Raw genomic sequence first — 13,598 nt, 5'->3', positions numbered from 1 at the left:
TGAGACCAATATAAATTATGTCTTGATACTATATTAATCGCGAATAGGGTCAGTCCAATAATCTATAAAAATTAGTGAGACCTAAAATAAATTTTGACATACGAGACTTTCTGTATACGAGGCTTTTTTTACTTAATAAAATTTAAAGATTTTTTTTTTTTTTTGTGGGTAAACCTAGAACAAGTGATTTAGTGGCCTTACCCTTGTGTCGGGCGCTGTCACCGACCACAGACTACAAAGAACAAAATAAAGCTATAAAACATGGGTTGTTGCTAATTTAGTAGCTCCAAAACTCTTCAACCAATGGCAAAAAACTACCGCATGAACCCTATAGCTTCTTCTGTAGAGTTCTCAACAAAACCAAAAACTACTCACATACAAGAAGAAATTCTTATACAAATTCCAGAATGTAAAGTTTATCTAAAGAATGAAGAAGAAGCACATGAACTTAGTCAAGGGCAATTCACAATCATCAAAATAGTTAATGAAAATGTTTCTTTAGCAACAATTATCAAAATAGGAAACAATGTTCAATTTCCTTTAACAAAAGATGAACCAATTGTGAAAGTTGATAGTCTTCATTATCTCTTTTCATTGCCTGTGAAAGATGGTCATGAGCCTCTAAGCTATGGTGTTACTTTTCCACATGAATTTTCTGGTAGCATGGATTTGCTAAATTCTTTTCTTAATGAATACTCTTGCTTCTCTGGTTTGGAATTGAGTAAGAAGGGAAATATTATTAACAACAATTCAGGAATGACCAGTCAGAATTTTCATGGTATCCTCATTGGTAAAATCAATTTCAATCAGGTTTGGATCAACAACTTAATTAAACGCTTATTATATAAATGTTTATGCATAAGCTATTTCTATAATTATCAAAAGAATAGTTAATCTAGAGCTCACAAAGAGATAGTGTAATCTCTAGCACATTGTATAACTACTTGTAACTAGATATAACTGTCCTAACCTTAGTTTGACTCCAAAAAGTTCAAATTTTCTCTTGGCAATTAATTATTGCTAGACTTCCTACTCGCTCAAACTTATCTCGTAGAGGAGTTTTGCCAGTTGGTCCGAGTATTCAAGAGGTGGAGGATCACTTGTTTTGTAGATACTACTTTGTTGGAAGGATTTGTTATGCAATTTTTAAATGGATTAGAACGAGGGTGATTTTACCCGGTAATATTGTTTCACTCCTTAAATATTTTTCATCATCTTCTTTGAGTATAAAACATCAAAAAGGGCTCACACTCATTTGACATTCAACAATTTGAAAAATTTAGGAAGCTTGAAATGAGGTTATTTTTTCTTCTAAAACTTGGGAGTCAGAAGAGATTGTAAAAGTCATCAAAATTACCTCTTAAAGATGGTTTATTGCTAGGAAATTAAGGAATCCTTATTTATATTACGAATGATTTTCGAACTCTCTATTTTATCTTAACTCATGACGTTGACTGTTTTTTTTTTTTTTTTTTCCTAAGGATGAGAATACCCTTGTACTTTTCCCGAAACTATATGTACTTAAAAAAACAAAACTCAAAGAGCTTTTCTACACCTAGCTAAAATTCTAATAATAACAAAATATAAAGTAAAGTCAAACTCATTTCATATAAGATATGAGCCATTTTCATAAGATATAACTGAGAGCTTATCAAAAAAACAAACTTAAATCAACTTATGGACCTATCGTTAATTGTTTCCATAAACCCTCATTTTCTTTTCTTCGATTAGTGCTTATGTTAAAAGATAAGATCTAATAAATGAATTCAAACACACTTGGTTTTCTTTCGAGTTAGAGCAAAACTTGTTTAATGCGGTGAATCTAGATCCTAATAACACACTCTCGCTACTAATATACTCCATTCGTCTCAAAATGTAAGTAAAAATGGATTAATATAAGTTGATGTATTTGATACAAATTTTGAACTAAATATATTAACTTTTGTTAATCAATTTTTATTTACATTTTAGGACGGATGGAGTACATTGATTTATCCTCTAGGTTTGAAAAGTAATCATTGAATCTTTAATCATTATATGCTTAATCTGAAAGTTGTTTTGAAATCAGGTTCAAAATGGAGCACAAGCTACCCTAAATAGGAAATCAGATAAGAAAAAAGGTGGCATGGATAGAAAAAATACAAGAAAAAAAACTGGTGTCTCAAAGAACAACAAAACAAATGAAAACCCTATACGGTATTCAAGACTTAACACTTAACTTGTTATTGATGATATTCTATAAGTAACGTGTTAGATTTTTATATTAAAAACTTAACTCATGTTTGATTTCTTTTTCAATCTAGAAAATTGTCACGATTCATTCAACAATGGCTATTGAAGTGAAGAACACAACCCGATCATGTTCCAACTCGAAGTGCACAAAGATTGTGACTGGGAAATGGAGGCGTCGTGTTATAAAATACATATACTTTCTCCGATCTCAATTATAAACAACTTTTTATGTTTTAAGTTCATTAAATAACGGTACACTAGGTTTATAATATAAACTACATACATAATTTATTAAATGAATTTAAAAAGTAAAGAGTATTGTATAATTGAGACTAGAGAGAATATGAAATTGTTGAGCTCGAATCGACTCTCATGGAACCGTTAACGATAGGATTAAGTATGTTCTTAGCCTCAAGGTTAAATTATGTGCAATTTTAATTCCTGCGTGTTTTTTGAATTGAATAAAATTAATAGTACATTTGTCCCAAAAAGATAGCTTTATCAACTCTTGCACACATGCCAATATATATCTTTGACATCTTTATATTTTTAATTATGTATTGACAAAAATTATAAAAATTTGATATTTTAAAAATATTTATTAAGATAAATCAAAGTATCTCATATGCTACAATTTGTTTTTATATAATAAAAGAAAGCAATAGTTAAAATATGTTCTATGAATACCGCACATAATCGAATTAGCAAACTGGAGTATATTTTAGAATTAAGACGGACCCAAAAATTATCAAACAATTTTTAGAATTGAGCAAAATTATCACCACACGACTGAATTTACAAACATGAAGAAGAACAAACAAAACAACATTAAAAAAATGTGACAACTCACTCATCTATATTTTATTACAAGTCGTTTAAACATTTTCACACATATTAAAAAATATAGTTAATTTTATATTATTCATTGTGATGGATGAAAGCCAAAATTATTGTTTTTATGTTTGGTGATCATTTGTGGTGGTTGAGTTCATTGTCGTGTTTAGGCATTGGTTAACTACTTCTTGTCATTCTTGTGAACTGTTTGTATCTTTTCTAGTAGTCTTTTCGGTACACCTTGTGCTGAGAGAACTGCTATGGCGGTGTTAATATAATTCATTTTTGTTTGTCAAAAAAAAGTTAATTTTATATTAGAAAAAATAAATTATAAACAAAAATATCATTAAGAAAACTATAAATAAATCTTAGCTCAATGCAATAACAAACAATTCAATATATTTTTTAATAAATATTTTCTAAAGCCAAACATATTTCGGTCTATTATCATTCATTGTCATAACATTATCCATAGAAAACATAATTTTTAAGTGTGATTCATTAAGAGACTATTCTACCAATTCAAGAAGTTCAACACCATATTGATGTAGATCATATGCGTAATTATTGATACCCCACAACCTTGTGTCACTTACACATGTGCGTGTATCTGCAAAATATCTCATATTTGAATATTCCTTCAATTTCAGAGTATAAGGACTTCAAGAGCAACTTTTCTCATCTCAAATTTTTTAAAATTATAGAGTTTTTTTTATTGAGAAAAAAAATATAGATGGCATAAATGTACTTTCATAAGGTATAAAATTCACATTTTTTTTAGAAGTGTACATCTAAAATGATATTGGGGCGGGGCGGGGCGGGGCGGGGGGGGGGGGGGGGGGGTATGGAAAGTGGTATATTTGGATGGACAAAACCAAAGAATTTTTTATAACGACAAAAATCAAACAATGATATATGAAGCTTGCTTTTTTGACATTCAAATGTTTTCTAAAAACGCAAGGAAATGATTAAAAAACTCAGCGGTAGTTAACTAATGTTGGTTTTCCTAGTTATAAGCCGGCCGTAGTTAACTACCGCTGAGTAAATTTAAGTATTTTACATGTGCTTTTAGGAAGTTTTTGATGTTAGAAAAACAATTTTCATGATATATCTGTCGTAACTAAAATCATTTTTTTAAGGGTAACCAATAACATTTAAAATCAAGGTTTAATTACAATTTTGGTCCTCTATTGTCGTGGAATATGATATAAAGATGGAAAAAGATCAATATCGATGAAATTGTAATAAAATTCCCTTAAAAACTTCATTTAAAACATATCGTATCACAATATTTTAGACAAAATATTTGATAGATGAAACAAAATTGCCGAATTTTAAAATAGGGAACCGATTTCACAAAATGATAAAAATAAGATGATCAAAACTGCAATTAAGAATAAAAATCAAACAATATTATCATATCTGATTCCCTTATATACCAAATCATTTTGTTTTATAAATTTTTAGTACAGAATAAAGGTCTGTACATTTTCCAACCATTGAAGTAAAGTATTCTTCATAGATGTACGTATCCCAAGAAAGATGTTATTCCAAAAAATATGAAAACTTTACACATTATGCAACAATGAAGGTAGAAAGAATAGAAAAATTAATCAATACTGGAAAAATGCAAGTTCCTCATCCTTAAAGGAACATGAAGGTTAACAATTGGTTACATACAAAGGAAGGGTCCCCTTCTTCTATATACATGCACATCAAACAAAAGCAAAACAAACAAGGACATCATTCATGCATGCCCTAAACCCTAAATTTCGGAGGCAAATAGTTTCTAATGAGTTGGAATGGATGTGTGATCAACATGTAATGTGACATGTTCAATAGTCTCTAGTGAGTTGAAATGGATGCGAGATTAGCATGCAACGAGACGTGTTCAGTTAATATGTCATATCATAACTTCTAAGTTCTAACGAGGATAACTTTTGATCAATGTTTTACGTTTTCAAATATGTCTTTTATAATTTTGAATGATATCTTACAATTTCAAAAAATGTGTATCTTAATTTGCAATAATAAGATACTATTTCGACAAATATTTACAATTTAGAGGATCGATTTTCCCCACTCTATTAATAGTGGTTCTGATAACAAAAATGAAATATGATTAGACTTCTATATATTTACATAGGCCTAAAGTTATGAAACTCATAAAAGAATGAGTAACATTAATGGAGAAAGAATAAAATACATCTTATAATAAAATATTTCCTGTCACATAAGATGTGATGCTAATGAAGATTGTTGAACAAGCTCTCAAATTTCTATCACAAATTCCATTTCCAAATTCCACACAAAGTAACATTATACCTTGATACCATATTAATCACCAATCACTATAAAACAGAATAAAGCTAAGAATATATCAAAAAGCATAAACTTTTGAATCTACATATCTATCTCTATCTATGACTATCTCTATTCATATTCCAAACGGTCCATAAATCAAAACACATCAAAAACAAACATGGGTTGTACTGACTCCAAAACCCTACCACCAATGGAAAAATCCATTCCTATAGCATCTACAAATTCCTCAACAAAACCGAAAACCCTAAGACAAGAAATTCTTATACAAATTCCAGGATGTAGAGTTTACCTAATGGATGAAGGAGAAGCACATGAACTTACACAAGGACAATTCATGATCATAAAAATAGTTGATGAAAATGTATCTTTAGCAACAATCATCAAAATAGGAAACAATGTTCAATTTCCTTTAACAAAAGATGAACCAGTTGTGAAAGTTGATAGTCTTCATTATCTTTTTTCATTGCCTGTGAAAGATGGTCATGAGCCTCTAAGCTATGGTGTTACTTTTCCACATGAATTCTCTGGAAGTATGGCTTTGGTTGAATCTTTTCTTAAGGAACACTCTTGCTTTTCTGATTTGAAATTGAGTAAGAAGAAGAGTGATCTTGATTGGGAAGAGTTTGCTCCTTGTGTTGAAAATTATAATCATTTTCTTGCTAAGGCTATTGCTGGTGGAACTGGTCAGATTGTTAAGGGTATCTTTATGTGTAGTAATGCTTACACCAATCAGGTTTGGATATACAACTTAATTAAGTGTTTATAGCATAAGTGCTTATGTATAAGCTATGAATCACAGACACTCCTCAGATTAGGCATGTCTCAGTGTTAGACACGCGACGTGTCCGACATGTGACATGTCCGACACCGACACGATATATAATTACACTGAATTATGAAATTTTCTCCAATTATTAGCGGTGTCAGTGTTCGTGCCGTGTCCGGTGTCCATGACTGTATCCGTGCTTCATAGTGTATAAATATTTTTTTGATAAAAAGATAAAATAAAGTAAACCTGTTTTCATGTAAAGTTATAAGTTGTTTTCATAAGATGCCTTAAGTTTTATACCAAATAGCCAACTTTTAGATTGAGCTATAATATGGAAATTTGTTCTTTGTAACCACGACCGTTCAATCAAAATTAATGACCGAGATTATTTAAAACTAATTTAGTGAATGTATAATTTAAATCGCTCGATCTCAAATCAATGATTGAAATTGTTTACTACATGAAACTGCATGTCTTTGTTAAGGAATTTTTGTTTGAAAAGTAATCATTAATCATTATGCTTAATCTAAAAGTTGTTTTGAAATCAGGTTCAAAAAGGAGGACAAACTATCCTAAATAGTCCTTCAGATAAGAAAAATGGTGGCAATGGAATGGTCAAAGAAAGTATGAACAACAAAACTGCTGCTGCCACAAAGAACAACAGAATGAATGAAAATCTCATACGGTATTAAAAAATATTTGATTTTTTTACGCTGTCAATCAATCATAATCGTTAGATCATTAAAAATACATGACTTTAATCATATCTATCTGAAAAGTCATATAAATGATGGTTTATAATTGGATGACACGGTAAAAAGTTTTACTATGACAGCGCATCAAAATTAATCTAGAGTTAAAATGTTACATTGATTATATGCTAAACAGTGCCTCGGGCACATTACTATTAAGAAAATTGAGTCTAACTAGTTTTTCATTTGTTTGCAATATAGTGTGAGAAAGTTGACAAATATGACAGAACATTTGTCCAAATCTTTACTCAATGGTGTTGGAATAGTGAGTGGATCATTGATGGCTCCTGTGCTCAAATCTCAACCAGGACAGGCATTCCTTAAGATGCTTCCAGGAGAGGTCTTGTTGGCTTCTCTTGATGCAGTCAGTAAGTAAAACTCTTCTCATAAAACCAAAGTTGATGATCTTATTGAGTAACAATAGTATAATCTTTACAACAACAAGGAGCATTTTAGTTCTCGAATTTGTAAGAGTTTCGAAATTTAATCTTTAAATTTACGAAATAGCAAATTAGTCTCTTAAATTTAGTATTTACAGAATCTGAATAGATTGGTCGGTTCAACTAAAAACCGTAGTTCAACCACAATTTGTTCCAAGTCTATCTCAACTGGATCGAACCGGGTGGAACGACATTCAACCCAGTTGGTTCAACCTGTGCATCTTTTTCTTCAAAATACTATATTTTTTAAAACTTATTTATTGGTTATCCGATTCAACTTATTGAACCATGATTCGGAGGTCTCACATGTTTGATCTCTGGTTTGATTTCAAAACATTGCTTAAATTAAAGTATGTCAGCCAATTTAGTACACATCCATCTTATATTTTTAACAAGTGGTAGCATCAACTTGATTAGTATACTAATCTTTTAATGTGACAGACAAGGTTTTTGAAGCAGCAGAGGCAGCTGAAAAACAAACTCTTTCTGCCACCTCCCAAGCTGCAACAAGAATGGTTTCTAACAGGTAAAATTCATTACATTATTAGCATAAATATATAGTTAGACCACAAAGGAAATTTTAATTGTTTAAATTGAATTTTACTCATTCCAAATAACAATTTTACCCTTAATGATTGGCTTACATATACATTTTTCTTCTTCTTCTATAGTTTCATTAAAAAAAAACAATGTTATTTAATTGTAGCAAACTAACAAATGTTATTTAACTCATCGCGTATAAGCTCGTATAATCAAAATAGAGTTGTTTGGTAACCATATTCTCTCATGAACTTATAACATTTTTTCACTAGCTTATAGCGTAATGCTACTTCAAACAACATTTGATCTTTTAACTTATAGCACATTGTTTTTTCCCTCATTATTTTAATTGAAAAAGATCAAATGTTAATTAAAAAAATAATCATTTTATCTCATTTCATATTTTGCAGTGAGTTGAACAACTAGTTTAACCAAACACGTAAAAAACTCAACATATTAATTTATCAACTATCAACTAACTTATATGTTATCCACTATAGGCACGTCCGCTATCAGATATAGGCTATTTTTTTAGACAGATTTAACAATCTACCACGTTAATTATTTACCAACCAAATCAATGAAAAAGAGTGAAAATTACAAAATTGAATACTAGATGAGTAAAATAATATCCAAATTAACAAGAGTGTGTGTCTTGGTTATACAGGTATGGGGAAGAAGCAGGGGAAGCAACTGAGCATGTATTTGCAACTGCAGGACATGCTGCTAATACTGCTTGGAATGTTTCTAAGATTAGAAAGGCCATCAATCCAGCTTCTACTGCAGCTACACTCAGAAATTCTGCCAAAAATACAAGCAAATATTAGATTAGAATTAGATATTAATACACAATCATGTTGCTTTGTATTTAACACAGATTAAGTCATGGATTTTTTCCTTCAGAATTCTACAAGTATTTTGTGTTGGTGTAATTTGAAATCTCAGGGAGCAATGCTTGAATTTTTTTTATTTGAAAAGTGATAGTAACATTCACTCTATCATTGTCTATTGAACACATTTTCTCTTATGAGATCAAATTTACATAGATCACACCATTTTGAAAATAATTCTACACACAATACTACCAAACAAACTAATATAATATGCTTAAAAGATCCCCTTTTGGAAAGCACCAATTGATAGGAAATTAAAGAATAAAGATAAGTTGACACCCTTAATGTGTACACCCTTTTGTACCAAAACTTCAATTAACTAAATATATAGTCTGTGTGACCACATTTTTTCAGTTGCGTGACCACTATTTAGAAGCTGAAAAATGTGGTCACGCAACTAAAATGCGCGTGACCACCATTTTTCCACTTAGTTAACCAAATAAATTCTGAAAAAAAAAGTGGTCGCGCAACTAAACAGATATGGTCATACAAACCATATATTTGATTAACTTAAATTTTCCATATATTTGATTAACCAAATAATTTTTTTTTCCAAGATATACTAGTTACAAACCCGTGCTTCGCACGGGTTCAGTAACGTATTTGATAAAAAAAATCTTTGAAAGAAGAGATGATAAAACGACGAAACATTGTGATTCATCATAAAATATGTATGGGATGATTAAGAGAGCATATAATCAATTTATGAGATTAGGAATTGACATAATATTTAGGATGAAAACAATTGGAACCAATAAAGGAACCAATGATGTGTGAATTTACATATTATCCAAAATTATAAAAAATAGTGTTGTTGTAATACCCATATTTACATCAAATGAAATCAAGCAAAGAAGTAGCATCAGTGAGTGAAGATAATCTAGTCTAGGATTAGAGTTAAGGTGATCTGTTGAAAGTGCGGATCATGAACACCAAATCTTTATTTGGAAACGACTTGAACGTGCATATTTTTAGGTGTCTTCTCTAGATCAAAAGTTAACTTATCACCTACCTATTGGCCGCCTAAGTATTTTTTGTAACTTGCTCTCTTTGTCGTTATCAAGCGACACTTATACCTTTTTTGAGCTTGTTTGTCGATGAGTGTGATTGTTTTCCGTGTTCCTTTTAGAAATGTCATTGATATCTCATTTGAGAAGTGCTAGGTACAAAACAAATTGCAGTGTTAATTAGAAGTTATATATATGTACATTTCTAAAACATTTACCAAAGCATTATAAAGATTTACTGTAGGAAAATAGCATGTTTTATTTTTCTCAAGAGATTAGGAAAACAACATTGTAATTAACATGATACTAATTGGAACCAAGGAACCAACAATGTGCAGATTAACGTTACATAATAGTTAGGTTTATAAAAGAGATTGCAAGTTTCATAGACTAACCAAAAAGGAATTTTTGCCAATACTTACATCAGACAAAATGAAAAGAACAAATGACATCCCAAAGTCAAGATAGTTTACGACTACAGTCCAAAGCGATACGTCAAAATAGTATAAGTTAAAATAGTTCAACAATAAAGATCTACTTTGGAACAACTCGAATTTGCAAGTTGTTCTGTGACTTTTCGAGATCAAAGATGAGCTTACCGCCTTCTTCCATCACTCGTTATCTGCAGAAATTGAACCACTGCCCACCCAAGTAATTTTCATAGGTTGCTCTATCGGCGGTAATGAGATGACAATTATACTGTCTCTGTGTCTGGTCATCAATGAGAGTGATTGTTTTGCGCTTTCCTTTCATAATTGTTCTTGACACCTCGTTTGGGAAAGGCTAAACAGGAAAATAACTGCAATATTAGTCTAATGCATATTTACATGGATAAGATGTATGCGAATATAGTTACATATAATTTATAAAATAAAGGTAGCATAACTGATTTTAAGCTAAAGAAAATGTAACATGACTTCTAATTTATCATCCTATTATCTTCCTATAAAGTCTAGATAAATGCATGCATGTACATTATATGTACCCCGTTGACCAATTAACGTTGTTGAAACAAATGGAAATTAAGCATTACTTCCGCATGTGCATATGTAGCTAGCACCAATTGACATTGATGTCTTCGAACATTTGGTGCAACTCTCATAATACAATCCAAACTGGATAGGATTGAATTTAGTTGTTTTCCAAATAGTGATGCAATATGTTTCCTAACACAAATTATGCACATGAAATAAAGAATAATGCAATATGTATTTTTAATTTGTGCGTAAAAAAACTCAAAGCATGTTTGTGCATAAAAAAAGCAGACATTGACTAAGTTTATAAATTCAGCAATTGGCCTAACCTCAGACAGTTTGCAAAAATCGTTGTACGAAGTACGTTGAGAAGAAGTCGAACTCTGACTTAAGTTCTAACTGAAGTTTTGACTCTGAGCTTGAGAAGTGTTTAAGTCACGACAACAATTCAAGAAACATGGTCAAAAAACAATCAAATCGGATTGTGAAATAATAAGTTACTCTAACACTGTATTGTGAAATCATAATGCAAACTTGCTAAGTCTTAAACTTCTCAACAATCGGATAATGTAGGTTGATGAGCAACCTCAAACCTGACCAATTGTTACATATATTTGGGTTGCCATTGACTACAAAATGGAAGCAAGGAACTCAAGGTAAATAGATGGGAAATGATAAAGCTACGGAGTATTTTTCCCATAGTGTTACATCAACTATATTCCTACTACATAAGAAAAGATATTTTTCGGGTCATTATCAAACTTATACAAAATTCTATCATCAGATGTTGACAAAATAGAAAATAATACTTTTTCTATTTAGCAATGTTTAGTTTTTTTGAATAAGAAAAAAATATGCATAGTTTGTTACGATATAAAGGTGCAATATATATATATATATATATATATATATATATATATATAAGATAAGAATAATTTTTTTAGGCATCTATACCTTTTATGTATATATATATATATATAAAAGATAAGCATAATTTTTTTAGGCATCTATACCTTTTTTGAAGAAAAGACATCTAATATTTTACTTTTAATTAAAATCAAAATTTTATAAAAATTATACGCATTAGCGTAACAAAAAAACAGACACACATAAAGTATTACTCTAAACGCTAATATGTGTGTCTGTATATTTGCGAGGTTGAAGAAAGAAAATAAAAATATTATGTATCATTAAATGATAGCGTAAATAAAAATATTTGTGAGGTTGTTATGATTAAACGATATTTAAATTAAACATATAAGTGATAAAAAGATAATAAAATTAAATGGAACATCCTTTAAAAAATTAAATTGAACGGTTAAAAAAAATTAAATGGAAGAAAAAAATATATTGGAATATAATATTTGAAAATAAAAGAAAATGTTCCCAACGTGAATTGAAGAGAGATGCTTCTGAAATAAATTGTCGAGAAGTAGTTTTTTGAGGTAGCATTCAACAACTTTTAACCAAAGCTCATTCCATTCAATTTTATGCATTAAAAAAAGTACCTTTTTTAGTAAGTACTTAATTGATATTGTACTTGGCCTAACTTCTTCTTAAAAATGTAGAGAAGTTGAAGAAAAAAAAACGGGTCAAACGGTATCTTAATCTCCCACAACGACAGTGTAGAAGCAACTGAATTTGGGAGAAAAAAATTAGAAAATAGTTAAAAATAAAAAAATTGGAAAATAGTCAAAAGTTTTTAAAAATATGAAAATTGGAAAATAGTTAATAAAAATCGGTGAGGTAGCACTCAACCAAGCAATACTAAAAAAAATTATATGCATTAGCGTAACAAAAAACAGACAAACGGACATAAAATATTACTTTAAACGTTAATGTGTGTGTATATATTCGCGAGGTTGAAGAAAGGAAATAAAAATATTTGGTATTATTAAATGACGGCGTGAATAAAAATATATGTGAGGTTGTGATGATTAAACAATATTGAAATTAAATATATAAGTGATAAAAAGATAATAAAATTAAATGGAACTGTTCAAAAAAATAAAATAAAATAAAGTCAAATGAAAAGAAAACATATTGAAATATATTATTAAAAAAATAAAAGAAAAAGTTCGCAGCGTGAGTTGAAAAGAGGTGCTTGTGAAATATATTGTCGAGAAGTAGTTTTTTAAAGTAGCATTCAACAACTTTTGGCCAAAACTCATTCCATTCAATTCTATGCATTAAAAAATGTTCCCTTTCTAGTAAGTACTTAATTGATATTTTGTTTGACCTAACTTCTCTTTAAAAATGTAGAGAAGTAAAAAAAAAACCGGGACAAACGGTATCTTAATCTCCCACAATGGCAGTGTAGAAGCAACTAAATTTGGGAGAAAAAATTGGAAAATAGTTAAAAAAATTTAAAAATATAAAAATTGGAAAGTAGTTAAAAAAATCGGTGAGGTAGCACTCAACCAAGCAACACTAAAAAAATTATATGCATTAGCGTAACAAAAACATAGACAGACGGACATAAAATATTACTCTAAACGTTAATGCGTGTGTGTAAATATTTGCGAGGTTGAAGAAAGGAAATAAAAGTATTTGATATCATTAAATAACAATGTGAATAAAAATATTTGTGAGGTCGTGATGATCAAACAATATTGAAATTAAAATAATTGATAGTGTGTTTGACCTAACTTCTCCTTAAAAATGTAGAGAAGTTGAAAAAAAGCCGGGTCAAGCGATACCTTACTCTCCCACAATGGCAATTTAGAAGCAACTGAATTTGGGTGAAAAAATTGAAAAATAGTTAAAAAAAATAAAAATTATAAATTATTAAAAATATAAAAATTATAAAATAATTAAAAAAAATGAAGGGCA

General features: G+C 29.8%; 2 protein-coding genes across 2 annotated transcripts; both read left to right on the top strand.

Moving 5' to 3' along the window:
• The first annotated feature begins 210 nt into the window (after window positions 1-210).
• On the top strand, window positions 211-2,737 carry LOC25496965 (senescence/dehydration-associated protein At4g35985, chloroplastic). The gene is made up of 3 exons (XM_013597716.3): window positions 211-810; window positions 2,069-2,196; window positions 2,304-2,737. The coding sequence occupies exons 1-3, from the start codon at window positions 304-306 to the stop codon at window positions 2,341-2,343; spliced, it is 675 nt and encodes a 224-aa protein (XP_013453170.2). The 5' UTR covers window positions 211-303; the 3' UTR covers window positions 2,344-2,737.
• A 2,765-nt stretch (window positions 2,738-5,502) lies between these two features.
• Window positions 5,503-8,852, top strand: LOC25496964 (senescence/dehydration-associated protein At4g35985, chloroplastic). The gene is made up of 5 exons (XM_013597714.3): window positions 5,503-6,124; window positions 6,709-6,845; window positions 7,114-7,280; window positions 7,794-7,878; window positions 8,560-8,852. Exons 1-5 carry the CDS (start codon window positions 5,549-5,551, stop codon window positions 8,717-8,719), a joined length of 1,125 nt encoding a protein of 374 aa, XP_013453168.1. The 5' UTR covers window positions 5,503-5,548; the 3' UTR covers window positions 8,720-8,852.
• Window positions 8,853-13,598: the final 4,746 nt, after the last annotated feature.

The sequence above is a fragment of the Medicago truncatula genome, chromosome 6 (genome assembly GCF_003473485.1).
Source record: "Medicago truncatula cultivar Jemalong A17 chromosome 6, MtrunA17r5.0-ANR, whole genome shotgun sequence".
NCBI lineage: Eukaryota > Viridiplantae > Streptophyta > Magnoliopsida > Fabales > Fabaceae > Medicago > Medicago truncatula.
Note: the sequence above shows the minus strand (reverse complement) of the source record. Positions and strands in the feature narration are given on the sequence as shown.

What these genes read in the sequence shown, in the direction of transcription:
- LOC25496965 (XM_013597716.3), top strand. Translation starts at nt 304, where the DNA reads ATGGCAAAAAACTACCGCATGAACCCTATAGCTTCTTCTGTAGAGTTC. An exon ending in GTAAAATCAATTTCAATCAG is followed by an intron (nt 811 to 2,068) that starts GTTTGGATCAAC and finishes TTTTGAAATCAG; the next exon opens with GTTCAAAATGGAGCACAAGC. An exon ending in ACAAATGAAAACCCTATACG is followed by an intron (nt 2,197 to 2,303) that starts GTATTCAAGACT and finishes TTTTCAATCTAG; the next exon opens with AAAATTGTCACGATTCATTC.
- LOC25496964 (XM_013597714.3), top strand. Translation starts at nt 5,549, where the DNA reads ATGGGTTGTACTGACTCCAAAACCCTACCACCAATGGAAAAATCCATT. An exon ending in GTAATGCTTACACCAATCAG is followed by an intron (nt 6,125 to 6,708) that starts GTTTGGATATAC and finishes TTTTGAAATCAG; the next exon opens with GTTCAAAAAGGAGGACAAAC. An exon ending in ATGAATGAAAATCTCATACG is followed by an intron (nt 6,846 to 7,113) that starts GTATTAAAAAAT and finishes TTTGCAATATAG; the next exon opens with TGTGAGAAAGTTGACAAATA.